This window comes from Nycticebus coucang, chromosome 14 (genome assembly GCF_027406575.1).
Source record: "Nycticebus coucang isolate mNycCou1 chromosome 14, mNycCou1.pri, whole genome shotgun sequence".
Lineage (NCBI taxonomy): Eukaryota > Metazoa > Chordata > Mammalia > Primates > Lorisidae > Nycticebus > Nycticebus coucang.
The window spans coordinates 55,875,130-55,893,716 of NC_069793.1; the positions used below are offsets into that span (position 1 = coordinate 55,875,130).

At 44.0% G+C, this 18,587-nt stretch overlaps 2 protein-coding genes and 2 non-coding genes across 5 annotated transcripts in view; 1 reads left to right on the top strand and 3 right to left on the bottom strand.

Moving 5' to 3' along the window:
- Window positions 1-5,605: 5,605 nt before the first annotated feature.
- Window positions 5,606-8,629, bottom strand: RPL27A (ribosomal protein L27a). Its single transcript, XM_053562362.1, has 5 exons — window positions 8,499-8,629; window positions 8,047-8,110; window positions 7,690-7,765; window positions 6,860-7,034; window positions 5,606-5,773 (listed from the first exon to the last, which is right to left on the bottom strand). Exons 1-5 carry the CDS (start codon window positions 8,499-8,501, stop codon window positions 5,645-5,647), a joined length of 447 nt encoding a protein of 148 aa, XP_053418337.1. The 5' UTR covers window positions 8,502-8,629; the 3' UTR covers window positions 5,606-5,644.
- LOC128566201 (small nucleolar RNA SNORA3/SNORA45 family) lies at window positions 5,878-6,008 on the bottom strand. Its single transcript, XR_008374489.1, has one exon. It is a non-coding gene; the product is annotated as a small nucleolar RNA SNORA3/SNORA45 family (small nucleolar RNA).
- On the bottom strand, window positions 7,407-7,536 carry LOC128566202 (small nucleolar RNA SNORA3/SNORA45 family). Its single transcript, XR_008374490.1, has one exon. It is a non-coding gene; the product is annotated as a small nucleolar RNA SNORA3/SNORA45 family (small nucleolar RNA).
- Window positions 8,630-8,752: 123 nt separating the features above from the next.
- TRIM66 (tripartite motif containing 66) overlaps window positions 8,753-18,587 on the top strand; it is a 79,387-nt gene continuing 69,552 nt past the window's right edge. Inside the window, exon 1 of one of the 2 annotated variants that reach the window (XM_053562357.1) lies at window positions 8,753-9,108. The gene's annotated coding sequence lies outside the window, so the exon portion shown is untranslated. Of the gene's footprint in view, window positions 9,109-10,766; window positions 12,330-18,587 lie in introns of those variants that run through there. The other variant, XM_053562356.1, reaches the window with a different exon arrangement.

Here is an 18,587-nt window from a genome sequence, read left to right on the forward strand (position 1 = left end):
GAAATAACATGCTTAATATATAAATATCCAGGCACAACTGTATTAGAAGACAAAATGAATTCAGATGCATATACCTGTGCACAGAATCACTGTGAATGCAACAGCTACACACACAAACTATGTTGTATTAGCAATGTAGATCCTACTGAGTAGTCATCAGTGGAGTTTTCTGAAATGAACAATTTTTGGTAATGTTCTGAATTAAAGTATGAGCTTCCCCTGATTTATTTATTTTTTTAGAGACAGTTTTACTTTGTCGCCCTCGGTAGAGTGCCATGGCATCACACAGCTCACAGCAACCTCCAACTCCTGGGCTTAGGCGATTCTCTTGCCTCAGCCTCCCGAGTAGCTGGGACTACAGGCGCCCACCAACGCCGGGCTATTTTTTTATTTTTTTTGGTTGCAGTTCAGCCGGGGTCAGGTTTGAACCTGCCACCCTCGGTATATGAGGCCGGCGCCTTACCGACTGAGCCACAGGTGCCGCCCCCAACTAAGCTTTTTAAAGAAAAGTCTAACTTAGAATCTTATTCCATTTACAGATAACTTTTTTTTAATAGAGTCTCTTTTGCCCTAGGTAGAGTGCTGTCAGCAACCTCAAAGGCTTGGGCTAAAAGATCCTCTTGCCTCAGCCTCCCAAGTAGCTGGGAATACAGGTGCCTACCATAACCCAGCTTAATTTTTCTATTTTTAGTAGAAATGGGATTTCACTCTTGCTGAGGCTGGTCTCGAACTCCTAAACTCAAGGGGATCCATCCACCTTGTCCTCACAGTGCTAGAATTACAGGTGTGAGCCACTGCGCCCAGCCAAAAAGGTTTGTTTTGGTTTTCAATTTTCTAGGATTCCAACTATTAGTTAAATCAGGGGAAGCTCGGGCAGCACCTGTGGCTCAGTGAGTAGGGCACCGGCCTCATATACCAAGGGTGGCAGGTTCAAACTCAGCCCTAGCCAAACTGCAACAACAAAAAAAATGGCCAGGCATTGTGGTGGGTGCCTGTAGTCCCAGTCTCACTCTACTCATAAAGTGAGACTCTGTCTCTACAAAAAAAAAAAATAAATAAAAAGCTTAGTTGGCTCACATTATGGTGGCTGAAAAGTTCAAGACTGGGCAGCTGCAGTTTGACAAAGGCCTCAGGCTGCTTCAACTCAGTGGCTTATCCTGGAGGGAGGACACGAATCTATTGCTGAGTGATCTGCCCCAAGACCCAAAGGCCTTCCACTAGGCTGGCCTCCCAAAGCTGCCACACTGGGGATCAAATTTCAACGTGAGTTTGTCAGGGGACAAACCACATCCCAATCACAGCAGGGCCTAAGAAAGTAAGTCTAGGGTGGCGCCTGTGGCTCAGTGAGTAGGGTGCCAGCCCCATATACCAAGGGTGGTGGGTTTAAACCCAGCCCCGGCTGAACTGCAACCAAAAAATAGCCGGGCGTTGTGGCGGCGCCTGTAGCCCCAGCTGCTCGGGAGGCTGAGGCAGGAGAATTGTGAAAGCCCAAGAGCTGGAGGTTGCTGTGAGTCCTGTAACATCATGGCACTCTACCAAGGGTGGTAAAGTGAGACTCTGTCTCTACAAAAAATAAATAAGTCTAGTCATAGTCAGAGCTTGGTTAATTTTTTTTTCTTACTTTAAGACAGAGTCTTACTTTCTCGCCCTTGGTAGATGGTTGAGTGCCTTGGTGTCATAGCTCACAGCAACCTCAAATTCTTGGGCTCAAGCAATTCTATTGCCTCAGCCTCCCAAGTAGCTGGGACTATAGGCTCCGGCCACAGAGCTGGGCTATTTTTGGAGATGGTCTCTCTTGCTCAGGCTGGTCTCAAACCCGTGAGTTCAGGCAATCCACCCATTACAGCCTCCCAGAGTGCTGGGATTACAGGAGTGAGGCACTCCTGTAATTTTTTTAAATTTTTATTAAAATTTTTAAATTTTTATTAAAAATACTCTACATTTCACAAGTGCACATATATCCTATCTTGTGCCTAGAATGACCTACAGGTATACACAAACGGTATGTCAAAGAACAACTTAAATAGTGGAAATCAAAGTAAAATAAAAATTGGAGTATAAAATAGAGGCTAGGAATTAAACATATACCTTAACCTACATTCTTACTAGGGTGATACAAATTTTTTGTATTTATGTACAAATTTTTGTTTCCAGAGCCAGATGATGTGGTGGTAAGCATTTCAAAGCATCATAAACTTGCCTATGGAGGTGGTGTAACTTTAGCCATGAAAACTCTTAACGAGAGGAAACTGCTTCTCAGCATTGGCAAGTTTCTGGTAGCACTTTCAAGTTATTTTGCTCATTTATATCACTTTTTAACATGAAAGTAATATGCATTTGGTTAAACAAGAAACTCGAACTGTACTAAAACACAATCTCCCTCACCTCCCTAAGCCAAGAGGAAATCCCTTTTCTGTTTTATGTTCTTCCAGGACATTTCCATGTATGTACAAGCATTCTTTTCTTAGCCCGAGGTACCCTTGAATGTTGTTGGTGCTCCTTACATTTTAGATTCTCAAAAGGTGTATAAATTTCCATCTTGAAAGTCTATGTGGGGACCACGCCTCCGTTTCTTAACCCACAAGTGAGGTTTGTTGTTTTGAGGCAGGGTCTCGCTGTTACCTGGGCTAGAGTGCAGCGGCATCATCACAGTTCCATTGTAACCTCAAACTCATAGGCTCAAGCAATCCTGCCTCAGCTTGCCTAAGACTAGCACTACAGGTGCACCGCCTCTAAGCCTGCCTAATTTAATAAAAAGATTGTAGAACAAGGTCTCGCCATTGCTCAGGCTGGTCTCAAGCGATCCTCTCGCCCTGGCCTTCCAAAAAGCTAGGATTACAACAGCGGCGCCTGTGGCTCAAAGGAGTAGGGCGCCGGCCCCATATGCCGGAGGTGGCGAGTTCAAACCCAGCCCTGGCCAAAAAAAAGGAAGAAAAAAAAAAAAAAGCTAGGATTACAGGCGTGAGCCGCCGGCCTGCCTGCAAGCAGCGTTTGAAGTGCAGCAACATTGCTCCGATGGGGCCCGCCTCTGCACAGCGACTGAGACTGGAGCTTCGCGGCCCCAGCAGAGAACCCTTAGGTCGGAAACCGGCGAGAGAAAGGCTCAGAGGGTTGTAGATCGTGCTTCCGGCCGAGGGGGGCGGGGACAAGCAAACGTGTCCCGGAACCAGAATCTCACAACCTCCAGGAAGGGCTCTTTAAGGGCGAGCGGAGGCCCGAGCTGTTCAGTGTCCGCAGGCTGTTGAAGTCCGGCAGCGTAGACCGAGGGTTTCGGAGCGCTGCCAGTCTCCAGCTTCTAGAATCCCTATTAGTGCTGGAGGCTTTTGACTGGGAAGTTAATACGTATTTGGTTAAACAAGAAACTTACTGCTCAGGCGGCGCCTGTGGCTCAGTCGGTAAGGCGCCGGCCCCATATACCGAGGATGGCGGGTTCAAACCCGCCCCGGCCAAACTGCAACCAAAAAATAGCCGGGCGTTGTGGCGGGCGCCTGTAGTCCCAGCTACTTGAGAGGCTGAGGCAAGAGAATCGCTTAGGCCCAGGAGTTGGAGGTTGCTGTGAGCTGTGTGAGGCCACGGCACTCTACCGAGGGCGATAAAGTAAGACTCTGTCTCTACAAAAAAAAAAACTTACTGCTCTTAGGATGATTAGCCATTGAGTAGGGATTAACGTCTTTGCATTTATCTCTGACCTGGCTGATTTCGCAGGGGACTGCTTTTACAAATTACGCGGAGACCTTTCCTATAAATCGAGTGATAATGCGCACCTCCAAGGTTTGGATTAAAACGTATTTAAGACATAAATATTAGGCCAGAAATTAAATCCTCAGCAATTCAAGCTTTAAAAAAAATCAGGTGTTAACCTAATGTAGTAGGTGTTCCAATTTACCACAACTTTTAAGATGTTAAGATTGATTGCCAGAGTTGGAGTGCATCTGACAACTCTGCTCCCATTTGAAAACCTCATTGGGGGTCCACAATTTTTTGGCTTACCCGGCGACATTATAGAGTTGTCTTCTGGCACACATTAAATACACAAATACTAACTAAAGATGACGGGCCAAAAGTTCACGCAATTTTTATGATATCCACCACCGCAGACGAGAAAAAGTCCTCATGTAATCTGCATGGGGCCCGTGTGCAGCTTTGATAGGCTATCTCATTAAAAACGTTAGTGACCATGGGCTGAAGCACTGACATTAGAGGAGACTCCTAACTATTCTCAGTCTGCCCCTCACCACACGACAGTCTGTTTTCAGCAACATTGACAACACTGCAAACTGAAATATGAAAGTTTCTAGTCCTATAAAGCCAAGTGGTCAGTCTAGTATACACTCACGCAGAACACATGACTTTGTCAGGTAGCTTTCTGTGATAAGACTGCTACCCTCCAGAAGACCCAGACCATCCACCCAGCTGTTACATAGTTACCCTCACAGCCTTCCATTTGCCTAATCTTTCCAAGTGGGTTTCCTGAAACTCATTATCATTTTGCCATTCCCTCTGCTAGGGTCAGTTTCCCTTGACAATTACATGAAGGTTAATTGACTGCCATCTGCTCTTACAAGTTTAAACGTTGTCACTAAGTCAAAAGGAGTGCGTGTTTTCCATTTTGCCTAATATATACGACCCTCAAGTAGGCATTTTAACATAAATTTAAAGAAACTGGGAACAGTCACATAGTAGCTAGGTAGAAATCAGATTGAGCCCACTCCCAACTACTGACCACCTGCTGCAGATGCTTGGTCTCTGCTTCCTTTTAATTCTTAAAAGGCACTCATGGAGAGCCCTCAGTTTTACCTTTCTCTAGCAGTTGCACATCCCAAGAGTGCATTTAATATTACACAACTATATAAATGCTTTGACTCTTCTTTCCTGTTCTTATCTAAGTCAATGTAAAAGAATCTCCCTTGTGCTTCCAGACATTTGATCCCCAACATCCAAAAGTTGTCCTGACAGATTTGTCTATGTATGACCCCATAGAGACCAAGAAAAACTAGTAGTGCTACCCAGTAGTTTAAGTGTTATCTTAATTACTTCTTTGCCCAGATTCTGGATTGTTACTTTGGTTCAAAGTCTCAGAAAGAGCTATAGAACTGTAGCAATTACAATTAACCCTGAGATACACAAAGATCTTAAGGATTCTATTTGTAAGCAAGCATTGGTCATCAAACCCAAATACCAGTTTCCAGCCTTCAGGATTTCCCAATTTTCTCTGACTGGAAAGAAAACTTACATTTCATGATTAAATCTTTGAAGATCCTGATGCACAGGGACCTATGAATCTCATGACAACTGCTCTCTGGAATCTAGCCCACTTTTAACATATATGGAAGCCCTGTTCCCTTTGAGCCATGTGGAACAGTGGCATTCTCCCACTCACTGTAAAATTCCAAGTGCAACACAAATGGTCCTTTTAATAGGTACTTCAATTATCAGTAGGTATCATTCTCACTTTTGCCTCTAAGTGTTGGTTCTATTTTTACTATGCACATTTTGAGGGTAATCAGCAGGAACCATGCCCTCATATCCTTAGTAAACCTGTTAAGTGGACTCCCAATATGCAGGTAAGGCAGAGATGCCACCAAAGAACCTATACTCAGACCACAAGGAAATAGCATTTAATGAACCTCCCCTCCATTTGGCTTCAAGCCACCAGGACACAAGCCCCTCCAACACCCTTAATCTTCTCTTCAGCTCTTCTGCTGAAGAATTTGGCCTTCACAATGACTGGCTGCTTTGGGAGTTTTCCCTTCCCCAGAACTTTGTAGTAGCCCTAGAAGAAAAAACAAAAGAATTTACAATACTCTACAGCAGGTACCAACTCCCCTGGGTATAAGAAAAGATTCCTGCCAACCCACTTTCTAAAACCCAGGGAGGGAATGTTACTGATCTGGGCACTAACAGGGGCACTGATTGCCCCTGCCAGTGAATCAAGACCAGCAGATTCTCTTCGAGGACTCTAGCACACCAGGACAAGAGTTGTGTCAAGATGTGACTCTAGTCTCGGCAAAGTACAAACTTTCCTCTCCAGCTCAATACCCCCAATAAGGGAAGCAGAAAGAGGGACGGAGGGAGGGGGGTGGGACCTTGGTGTGTGTCACACTTTATGGGGGCAAGACATGATTGCAGGAGGGACTTTACCTAACAATTGCAATCAGTGTAACCTGGCTTATTGTACCCTCAATGAATCCCCAACAATAAAAAAAAATAAAATAAAGAAAAAAAATACCCCTAATAAGTAAAAATGGCCAGCCATATTCCCAGCAATGCTTCAAGTCCTGACCACCAAAATTGCGCAAAAGACACTATGCAGGATGGCTGATGAGAATTTAATGCTTAACTGAAGACTCTCTGGGGTTCTGGCCTTTAAAAATACATCCATATTCATGGGAGACTGACAAGAATGAGAACCACAATTGACATACAAAAAAAAAATGTTCTGAAGGTTTTGGGGGAAGAAATCTCTTCAGATAATGTAGGGCCTTGCGTAACAAGTGAGCATATTAGGACTTTATGAGGAACATGAAGGGCCAGAGCTGCACCTCAACCTAACTAGCTAAAGTTCAAGGCAAGGAATGTAAATTTGTTGCATTGTGGGCAATGACAGTAGGCACATTGGAAAGACATTCAAGCAAAGATGTAATTATTTGTGAAAGGGAAGATAGGAGCAAGCCAGGGAGTGGGGCAGGACAGAATTCCATTTTGATCACAGTGAATAATTTATGCTAATTCTACCAAAATGTGGAATTGTCTGGCATGTAACCTAGTCAGTATAGGATAGAATTCAGGTAGGAAATTAGACTAAGCCAGAGTTTTGTAAAGGCAAGAAACTATATAAAAATCCCCCAAATTCACTCACCGATCGTACTACATCAATGATGGGAGCAACTCCTGTCTTATTTTTGGCAGCATTTACCCGTGTCTGCTCACTGACCAATGTCCACAATTTATCAAGGTTAACGGTTGGGCAGTAGCTCTGGTTCCTCTTTAAGTGGTAATGCCTCATACCAACTTTCCCAAAGTAACCTGGGTGACTGGGAAGAAAAAGCAATCATCCTTATAACCTCACTCTGATTAAGAATCTATGTTTATTATCTTTATAGTTATTTCCCATTACAGTAGAAATTGTTCAGTGGTATAGAACAGCAACTTCCACACAACAGGCACACAATCCATTTGATGAATTAACCTTTAGAAACCAACAAAGACTATCAAGGAGAAAAAGTTAGCCTTATTTCATAGAACCAGTATCAATCATTAAGGAAGGTAAGAATAATATTAAAATCACTTGACAGCATTCTATGAAAAATCCACACATTCCTATAATACAGAGCTTCTAAAGAACCAATTGTATCTTTAACTTGAGGATATAAGTGAGTCTAACAGTTGTGTAGGTCAAGATGAACCCATGTCACTAACCTGGTGACTGACTGTGCCATTAGGGTCACAGCCAGCGAATAAGGTCAGCAGTTACTCTTCGAGGACTCTAGCACACTAAGGCAATAACCAATACCCAAGCGTGACTCTAGCCTCGATGACAGGTTTTCAGTTCACATCAAGTGTTACCTTGGTAAAAATGACTAACAGGCCAAAAGAAGAGGCTACCTTCCAGCCTTTAGAACATTCTAAGCCTGCCCTCTGCCTATACTTCCCAAGCTGTGTCAGTAAAAGCAGTCCAAGGAGACTCACTATTTGTCGAAGTTAATCCTGTGATGATGCATGCCACCAGCATTACCTCGGCCTCCTGGGTGCTTCCTGTGTTTGCCTGCAGAAATAAAAAACTACACTGCTAAGTAGCCCTCTCAAAATTATCTGGCGCAAAAGGTATATCCCCACTCTTTATGTGCCCTTACACTGTTTTCCAGTCTGAATACCTTTCAGTACTACTATTCCTTCAAGACTTTGTTCAAGATTCTTTCAACATCTTTTCAGTGCTCCACCTGACAGCACTCCACTTCTTCAAATAATACTGTACCCCGTTCAATTTTTATCTCTCCAATGACAAAAGGAGCCCCAGGCCAAACAGGAGGGGAAGCTGGCACTTACCGATACGGCCGTGGCCGTGGCTCACGTGGCCCCGAAGCTTCCGGGTCTTCCTCAATCTGGATGGCTGCGTGGAAAAAGGAGCTTAGTGGTAAGGCCTAAGGAAAAACGGGAAGAGGGAGAAGCCTGCCAGCGTGCGGTGGGTCTGTGGGCCAACGAACTGCCTTCCCGCGCCTGCGGCAAAGTTGAAAACAGGCACTAGCCCAGGGCCGCGTAGTCTCATCGCCGTGGCACTCGGGCTCGCATGTCTCAAGAGATCCGAACCCTAAACCAAACACGCGGTCCCAGCCTTCCGCCACGCCTCGGACCCACGCCGGCTACCCTGCCCGGCGGCCGACCCTGCACGGCCTGGAAAATCTGGCCAAGGCAGGGGGTTGGGTTGGCTTGGGGGCAACAGGACTACAGCTCGGAGTCCAGGCCAACATGGGGACAGAGGCAAGAAAAGAATCACCTACCATGTCGGCGGCCGAGACGAAAGAGGAAGGCCTTTGCGAAGTATCGCGAGATATCGAACACGGTGGGAGGAGCAAAAACCTCACTTCCGGCCAGGGACACCGGGTCTCGGGCGGCGTTTCCTCAGTCTCGCGGGTTTTGTGCTTCTGCTGACTGTTTCCTCTTTCTGCTCGTAGTCGTCTCCTCTGTGGTCTCGTCACGCCTGGAGGTGGAGGCGTGGTGCCCGCGAACTCTTACAGATGCAGACGGTCGTGACATGGTTGGAGACTGAAAACTGTTGAGAAATCCGGAGCTTGGGCACCACGAGGCACGCCGCGGAGCCCTAAGAGGGCAGGGCTGTTTCTTGGCGCCTGGGCCGGGGAACCGCTTTGGCCCACCCAAAGGGCCTCTCAGCTCCTTCCAAGATGCCCCAGACCTGGGCGGTCGCACACGCTTCACCTGTCTTTAGTGGTTTGCTCCTGCCGTGTCATAATGGCTGCTCATTTGTCTCTCGTCCTCAGTGAGGAGCCACAAGGCAATATTTAACTCTCGTGTGCCCACCTGGTGCCTCGCTCTGCTCTTTTTGACGTTCGTGGGGTCTCCTGAAATGCCGTCTTCTGGGCCTGTTTGCCGGTACTCATGAGTGGCCACTCTGTCTTTGTCCTTTGCCCTTGTGCTATCTTGGATGTATTCTCGAGTTTGAACAACCTAATAACGCCTTTGGGGCCTATGTGCCTGATTGCTACATGGTTCTTTTTTTTTTTTTTTTTTTTTAATTTGGCCAGGGCTGGGTTTGAACCCGCCACCTCCGGCATGTGGGACCGGCGCCCTACCCGCTGAGCCACAGGCGCCGCCCTGCTACATGGTTCTTTTAATCTATCCCCAGCAAATACTTTTTCCAAACGCAACATTGAGGTGTTCTTCACAATCTACTTTAACACGATTGTGACCCTTTCTTCTCCTGGACCAGATTCAAGCCTCTCTTCTGTAAAACTTCTCTCTATTTAGAGAAGTATATATAGTAAGTATAGTTCTGTTTCTGTGAAACTTCTCTATATAGAGAGAAGTATATATAGTAAGTATAGTTGCTCACTTACCCACCTTTACCACACAACCTACTACATAGCTCTTATATATTACTGATGTATATTTGTCTTCCCAACCAAACCCGATTCTTTATGGGCTCAAGGATCGTTCATTCATGCATTCCTTGAATTCATGCAGTTCTTGGCATATGTTCAACTTTCTTCACTAAGTGGAAGAGGCATCTCTGCTGTCTTAAGTTGCTCTTTCAAAACCAGTGTTCTCCACTCAATTCTGTGTTTGTATTTTTCTCTGCCTTGCTCCCTTTAGCTAAAACATATTTTGTCTAAAGTATCCTGAATTCTCAGTCTCTACTACCCATCCTCTTTCCTTTACAGCTAAGCTTTCCAAAAGAGTAGTCTACAAATCCTGACCATTTGCACTGCAGTCTAGTTCCCAGTCCCACACTTCAGTGGAATTGCTCTTAGTAATGCCATCAATAAGCATTCAGTTGCTGAACTGAATGGACTCTTACCATTCTTTATACCACTTGTTCTTTCTGTTATACTTTAATTCTTTGCCGCCTTTAACTAGAGAAACTTTGCCTTTCTCCGCAGTCTTTTCACATTCTTCTACTGTTTACATCAGTGTTTTCCAAGCTTTTTTTTATCTTATAGTACATTTGAATCTATAGTTAAACTTCCGTGGCACACTTAAATTATGTTGATCAAGAAAAAGTAAAAAAAAGAATTACTGTGCTTTGAACTTTTTTTTTGAGACAGTCTCATTATGTCACCCTCTGTAGAGTGCTTTGGCATCACAGCTCACAGCAACCTTAAACTCTTGGGCCTCAGCCTCCCAAATAGCTGGGACTACAGGCGCCTGCCACAATGCCGGGCTATTTTGTTTTTTTGTAGTTGTCATTGTTGCTTAGCAGGCCTGGGCCGGGTTCAAACCCACCATCCCTGGTGTATGTGGCTGGCACCCTAACCCCTGAGCTACAGGCACCAAGCCTGAACTTCTTTTGAAAATAATTTAATTAGGCTCAGCGCCTGTGGCTCAAGCGGCTAAGGCATCAGCCACATACACCTGAGCTGGCGGGTTCGAATCCAGCCCGGGGGCCCGACAGACAACAATGAAGGCTGCAACCAAAAAATAGTCGGGCGTTGTGGTGGGCGCCTGTAGTCCCAACTACTTGGGAGGCAGAGGCAGTAGAATTGCTTGAGCCCAGGAGTTGGAGGTTGCTGTGAGCGGTGATGCCACAGCACTCTACCCAGGGCGACAGCTTGAGGCTCTGTCTCAAAAAAAAAAAAAATAATTTAATTAATAATGATCCATAAATTTTTGTGACACACCTAAGATCTTCTCAGGGCACACCAGTTGAAAATCACTGATTTAGGGCAGCACCTGTGGCTCAAGGAGTAGGCACTGGCCCCATATACTGGGGGTGGTGGGTTCAAGCCCGGCCCCTGGCTAAAAGTGCAAAAAAAAAGAAAGAAAGAAAGAAATCACTGATTTAGATATTGAAGTTTCCCAGCCTTGTGTTCCTCTTATCTTTTCACAGTACATGGTCTTCTTGGGTGGCTTAAGTTCAAATCTATTGCTGAGCTCCATATCCGTGTGGTCACTTAATTACTGGTTAGTAACTTTTGAACATTTGATAGACAAACACCCAAAGACTCAAACTCTCCTGTTCACTCTTGCCTTCTTTATTCTATAGGTTGGTGTGTGGTACTGTTGTCCACATAGATAATGAAAATTGTCCCCAAGTCTTTTAACATACTGTCACCATATCCTTTTATTTATCTCTCAAATCTGCTTTTTTCGACCCCTGTCTTTATTCAGGTTCTCATCATGACTTTTCTGGAGATTTCAATACCCTCCTGTGATCACTTTGCCTGCATTCTAATCCTCCTAGAGTCTATCCTTTGTGCTTCCACCATGTTAGTATTCGCAAAACGTGACTTTCATTCTTTTACTTATTTGGTCAAAAAGTTCAGTAGCTTCTGTTAGCAACAGAATACAGCCCACCTGCCTTTCCAGCCTTACCTCACCTTCTCCCCTACTTTCTAATGCAGCCGTACTTGGTACATTCCTTCTCCATTTTTGTCTTTGCTTATAACATTTCTCTTGCCTGGAGTGCCCATTCTCTTCCTGACCAGGTATCTTGAATATTCCTCAATCTTTTTTTTTTTTTTTTAATAGGTATGGCGTGCCCATCCTCTTCCTGACCAGGTATTTTGAATATTCCTCAGTCCTTTTTTTTTTTTTTTTCTTACTCAGGCTGGTCTTGAACTCTTGAGCCTCAGCCTCCCAAAGTGCTAGAATTACAGGCGTGAGCTATGTGCCTGGCATATTCCTCAATCTTAAGGTCTGTCTTATATTCTGATTCTTCCCAGAACACTGTAGTTCACACTAATAACAGCCAACATTTTCAGCGCACCTTGCAGTTTACAAAATGCATCTGCCTGAGAGTTCAGTAGTACCAATCTCATTTATGCATGAGAAAACTGAAGCACAGAGGAGTTGAGTGACTTGCCAGAGGCTCTATAGCTGGTAGGATCCAGAGCCTGGGCCTAGCCTGTAGTCTTGTCTCTCCAGATCTCCTTTTATCTCAGTGGCCACTCCCTCTCTGACCTCGCAGCATTGTGGTCTTCATCACTCCTCCAACTTTACTCACATAGTGCATATGACCAGCAGAAAAGGGAGGGGGGGAGGCAAAGTCTAAGACAAGATCATCTTCTATTTGACATCAAAACTGACTAGGAAATGCATAAGAGATGAGCTGAGTTACTAGAACCTACCCTTGAAAAGAGGATCTATAAATGGAGGTAAGCTGGGGAGAGCCTTGGAAATGGAAGGTAACCACCAGGTATATTGTAATTGGGGCCTGGAGTGAGGACAAAGACTGTGTAAGGGATGGAGCGTAGGGTTCAACACTCCTGGATAATTTGCCAGGTTCTGTGGTTATAGAGGAGCTGCATCTTGTCCCTCAGGCCACCAGAAGACCTCCCTGATGTTGGGTTCTGGGCTCACCTAATATTCTTCTCATTAATGGTTTGATTTCCAGGATAGAGAAAGTGCCCTGGATAGTTGCCTGACTCTGCTCTGGTTTTCTAGCCAGCTCCCTCCCTTCAAAAGTCAATCATGTGACTTAAACATACAGCTCATGTGGGGTATGTTCAGTGTGGATCAGTTTCCCGAGGTCAATGAGCTCTGAGAGAGCAAAGCTGAGTTCTGTATCTGCAAAGATGAGTAGCAACCAGATGTTTAGCATTAGGTGATGTGTCCCTCCACAGTGGCACATGGGGCTTGACCTTGGACATGACCTCTGAAGGATGTCCTTCTCTGTGACATCTCTTCTGAAGTAGAGCATGGCCTTGTGACATCTCAGGCATCTGTGCTCCCTCAGAAAGTCAAGGCCTCAGAAAATCCCTGGGAAATGCATGAGAGGGAGATGATGCCAGGCAGTAACTTGGGAAAGCACCTAAATGAGGTACTGACTTTTATGCTACCTCAAGCCTCCAGGTGGCCTTGGGAACACACCACCACCCTGAAGAGGACCCTGGTGGTACCTCTCCCTTTCTTCTCTAGGTTCCTGAGTTCCTCATGAGTCCTTTAGACAACAACATTATGGGTGGATTCAGCCCCATTTACTTGCTCTTTGTCTATAGACACAGACATTTGGAAATAGTATGCTGCTTTCCTTTTTCAGGTAGAAGACCATTAACTCAAAATGAGAAGAGCCAGGGTTTTTGCTCTTTTCTAAGTGAGAATTAGGGAGAAATACAAATTTGAATTTCTAAATATATTTAAATAAATAATTTATTTCAGATAAATATTTAAATAAATAATTTATAATTTATTAAATAATTTATTATTTTTATTAAATTTATTTTTATTTTTAAAATAATTTATTTCACATAAATATTTAAATAATTTATTTCAGAAAGAATTGAAAAAGTACATGTTATTGAAAAGACAGTGCAATATTAAAAGGAAATTCTAAAACAAATTTAAGTATAGACACTTCAACTCATTCTACCCTATAATGCCGTTTTTATTTCTGAGTATCACCTTTCAGCTCTCGTCTCCATGGAGACATAGTTGATGATCATAGTATCCTTTTGTATTTTGTTTTTATTTTATTTTATTTATTTATTTATACATACAAGTCTCTGTTGCCTGGGTAGTATGCCATGGCGTCATAGCTCATAGTAACCTCAAAATTTTGGGTTTAAGCTGTCCTTTTGCCTACAGCATGATACCTAGATAGCTTTTTTATTTTTTTATTTTATTTTTTTTTTTTTAATTTTTTTTTTTTGTAGAGACAGAGTCTCACTGTACCGCCCTCAGGTAGAGTGCCATGGCGTCACACGGCTCACAGCAACCTCTTTACTCTTGGGCTTACGCGATTCTCTTGCCTCAGCCTCCCGAGCAGCTGGGACTACAGGCGCCCACCACAACGCCCGGCTATTTTTTTTTTTTTTTTTAGTTGCAGTTTGGTGGGGGCTGGGTTTGAACCCTGCACCCTCAGCATATGGGGCTGGCGCCCTACTCACTGAGCCACAGACGCCGCCCAGCTTTTTTATTTTTAGTAGAGACAGGGTCTCACTTTTATTGAGGCTGGTCTCTAACTCCTGACTTAAGCAAGTTATCCTAGCTTCCCAGAGTGCTAGGATTATAGGCATGAACCACCATGCCTGGTCTGTATTTTGCTTTAAATTTTTTTTTTTGGAGACAGAGTCTCAAGCTGTTCCCCTGGGTAGAGTGCCATGGCCTCAGCTCACAGCAATGTCTAACTCCTGGGCTTAGGTGATTCTCTTGCCTCAGCCTCCCAAGTAGCTGGGACTATAGGTGCCCTCCACAACGCCCAGCTACTTTTTGCTGTAGTTTGGCCGGAGCCGCCACCCTCAGTATATGGGGCCAGCGTCCTACCCACTGAGCCACAGGCACCACCTTCTGGCTATATTTTGTTGTTGTTGTTGTTCTTCTTCTTTAGCAGGCCCAGGCGGGGTTCGAACCCAGCAGCCCCAGTGGACATGGCTGGTGCTCTAACCACTGAGCATGGGTGCCCCCTCTTACTGTAATTTCTTAACCCATTTTCTTATGTAATTTGTTTTCAGTTTTTTAGTCTTACTGTATTCTTTGCTGTTAGAGACAGTGATGCAGTGGACACTTGTTGATATAGTTTTTTCTTCTGAATAACTGTCTAGGATAAATTTTCATGAGTGAGATTGCTGGATTATAGACTTTGAACATTATCATTCATTATATGTTACTATTTTTTTCCCCAAATGACTTGTATCAGTTTATGAACCAGCAATATGTACGGTTTCAATTTCATTTCAAGTTCCCCACATTTGGGCTTTTTACATTTGCTTTTATCAGTAGTTTTTGATATACGGCAGTTAGGGAGAAATCCATAGAATCACAGGGTTTATGTCAGTACAAAGTAAAAATAATCTAATTTGGAGTTTAGGGAATTTTAGGAGTCTTTCTTTCCTGTGTTTGATAGATTTTTTTAAAATACCATTGTACTACATGCAAATTGTATTCCTTCAAGCTTTGTTGGAAGCTAGGATGGAAAACCCTGTTGCCATTAAATTCAGAAAAAATAAATCTGAAGAGAGGAATTCCAGCATCTTTGAGAGCAGTTATTCAGTAACAGATAGATACAAGAGGTACTTAAAGAACACAGAAACTTGGGTTCATTTCCTAGTTCTTTTTTCAGTAGGTGAATTATACTGAACAGAGAGCATATTCTCTTTGAATCTCAATTTTCTTATTGGCTGGGTATGTGGTGGCTTACTTTTATAATCCTAGCACTCTGGGAGGCCAAGGTGCGTGTATTGCTTGAGCTCATGAGTTCAAGACCAGCCTGAGCAAGAGTGAGACTTCGTCTCTACTGAAAATGAAAAAATTAGCTGCATGTTGTGGCAGACGCCTGTAGTCCTAGCTGCTTGGGAGGCTGAGGTAAGAGGATTGCTTGAGCCCCAGAGTTTGAGTTTGCTATGAACTATGATGCCACAGCACTCTGGCCTAGAGCAGCAGAATGAGACTCTGTCTCAAAAATTTTTTTTGTTTTTTTGTCTATATGATGAAAAAATAATGAGATTCATTCATTCATTTTACAAATATTTATTAAGTGCATACTATTGATACCAGAATTTCATCTTCAGTAGGTTCTTGGTCTGGGTGATTTGAAGAATAAATCCGTGGACCACAGATCAGTGGTAAGACAGGATTTATTTACAGAAAAGAATACAAAAACACCAAAGCTCCTGGCAGGGAGAGAAAACCCAAGTTGGGAGAGAAAAGCTCCCTCTCTCTGTCTCTGTCCCTCCCCTGGCACTTTGTCTAGGGGTATATATATAGTTGTGTGGGGCCTTCGGTAGTTACATTTAGCAGGGCTTGATAGTTAACATGTAGTGTGTCTAGGACCCGCTGTAGTTACATTTAGCATATCTGGGACCCTCAGTGGTTACATTTAGTGTGTCTGGGACCCAAATGAATGGCTACAATCCCTTTCATTCCCAGACCTAGGAAATTTACCTGAAATTGACCGGGCCTAGAAAATGGGGGTTCCCTGTACTGCTGTAAGTGCAAGGGGTGGGAAACCTAAGGTGCTGTTGTCTCCTAGCAGTTGTCTGTCCCCTCGGGCTACTGGAGCCTCCTGTGGGGTGGCGTCCCCCTGCCTACCCTCCAGCCCTCTGGTTCCTCTGCTCCCTGACACCCCACCAACACCACCAAGGTGGAGGCAGCCATCTGCCCCCCTAACTCCACTGAGCTGGCTGGGATGCCACTTGTCCTGTATCACTATGTTTCAACACTATACATATGTGCCAGGCATGTTAGGGGCAGACAAAATTTGAACCGGAAAGAGAAAGTCCTGCTCTAGGACTGTAAACAAGCAAACCAATAACTTGTCACATACAATACAGTCTAGCAAAGAGCAGGTGCTCTCTTATTACCTATTACTTTGTTTATTACCTAGTGTTTCTCCCTTGACTTTTCTCTCCCTAAAATGAGCTTTAATTTGATGATAATTTGTTCTGTTCTACCTATGTAAACAGTCTTTGAAATTCTTATTTGCAGTGTGATATGGAATGAATTGTTCCATCATTCCTTAGCAAGGTTAAAGAAATCCAGTAAAGTGCAGTGTATGGTGACTCAGGAGGATTGCTTGCAGTGAGTTATAATCATGCGACTGTACTCCAGCCTGGGCAACAGAGCGAAACTCTGTCTCTAAAAGTAATAGAAAGAAAAAAAAATCCTAAGATCCCAAATTCCCTCAGATTCAGATGTGGTAAAATGTGAAAAGGGATGGTTTGTGGCTATATGTGAGGGTTTCTGCCCTTCCATACTTTAGTTGATGTTTCATTTAGTCCAAATTCCTCTGTGACATAAAACAGTCAGGGCTAGGCTCTGTGGCTCACGTCTGTAATCCTAGTACTTTGGGAGGCAGAAGTAGGAAGATCACTTGAACCTAGGAGTTCAAGGTCACAGTGAGCTATGATTATGCTGCTAGTCTGGAAGACAGTGTGAGACCCTATTTCTAAAAAAATTTTTTAAAAGATTAAAAAAAAAGATCATAAGCTGCTGGTATATGTTATATGACTCATGGTGTTTTCGTACAACTAAAAATTTAATTAGTTGTCAGCATTTTTTTTTGTTTTGGTAGTTTTTGGCTGGGGCTGGGTTTGAACCTGCCACCTCCGGCATATGGAGCTGGCGCCCTACTCCTTTGAGCCACAGGCGCCACCTTAGTTGTCAGCATTTTTAAAACGATTTTTAATTTCAGAATATTATGGTGGTACACGTTTTGGTTACATAATTTTCATTTGTAAATTTTAAGTCAAAGTTGTAAGTGTTCCCCTCACCCAGAAAGTGTATCATGTACCCATTAGGTGTGAATTTACCCATCCCCTCCTCCTTTCTCCCATTACTTGATTTCCACTGAGTTTTACTTCCATGCGTGCACATAAGTATTGACCAACTAGTTCCAATTTAGTATTGGCTACATGTGGTGTTTGTTTTTCCATTCTTACAATATTTTACTTAGAACAGTGATCTCCAGTTCCATCCAGGTTGTTACAAAAGATACTAGATTAGCATTTTAAAAATATTAGCAGCATTTTAAAATTTAAATTTAAAATTTAAATAAAAATCTGAATTTATTGTATTAAATCATAGCTATGTACATTAATGCAATCATGGGGTACAATGTGCTGGTTTTATATACAATTTGAAATGTTTTCATCAAAATGGTTAACATAGCCTTCATGGCTTTTTCTTAGTTATTGTGTTAAGACATTTATATTCTACACCTAGTAAATTTCACATGTACCCTTGTAAGATGCACTGTAGGTGTGGTCCTACCAATTACTCTCCCTCTACCCATCCTCTGCTCGCTCCAGCAGCACATATACTAAAACTGGAATGAGAGAGAGATTAAAGATGGCGGCCGAGTAACAGCTTCCCTGCAACTGGGAACAGCGAGTCTGGGGAGACAAGACTCCAGGCGTCTCTGGCCGGTGGGATCTGCCTATAATCATCCCTTTGAGGATACAGGGAGCCAGCAAGAGACTTCTAGACCCCAAGAGGAGGACAAAAACAGTGGAAAACTGGCAAGTGGTTGCGTGTGTTCAATCGACCTAATCACGCCGGCAACCGTAAGTACAAGCAGCAGTGAGATTGCAAACCGGAAAGGCCTTACCTGTGAACTGTTTCGGTGTTCTTGGACTTGACACTTAGTTGAACTGCCTTGGGGAGAGCTTGAGCAGGAGTGTGGAGAACTTTGGGCATTGTCTGGGGCATCAGACTGAGCCACTGAGCTGGGCGCAGGAAGCCATGTGAAAGAACTGCCCCAGCAAGCTCCGCCCTCAGGGTCTCAGAGCAAGGATTGGGCGGATCAAAGTAACCTACTGACTGAGCAGGCTAAAGGCGGGGACTGAGCTGCCTTACAGCCTTAATACTTAGGGGCAGAGTGAGATGGTTTTGGCACACTGGAGCCTTGGGCTGCTGCCCTGGGTGGAGTGCTGTGATGTCACAGCTCGTAGCAACCTCAAACTCCTGGGCTTGGCGCC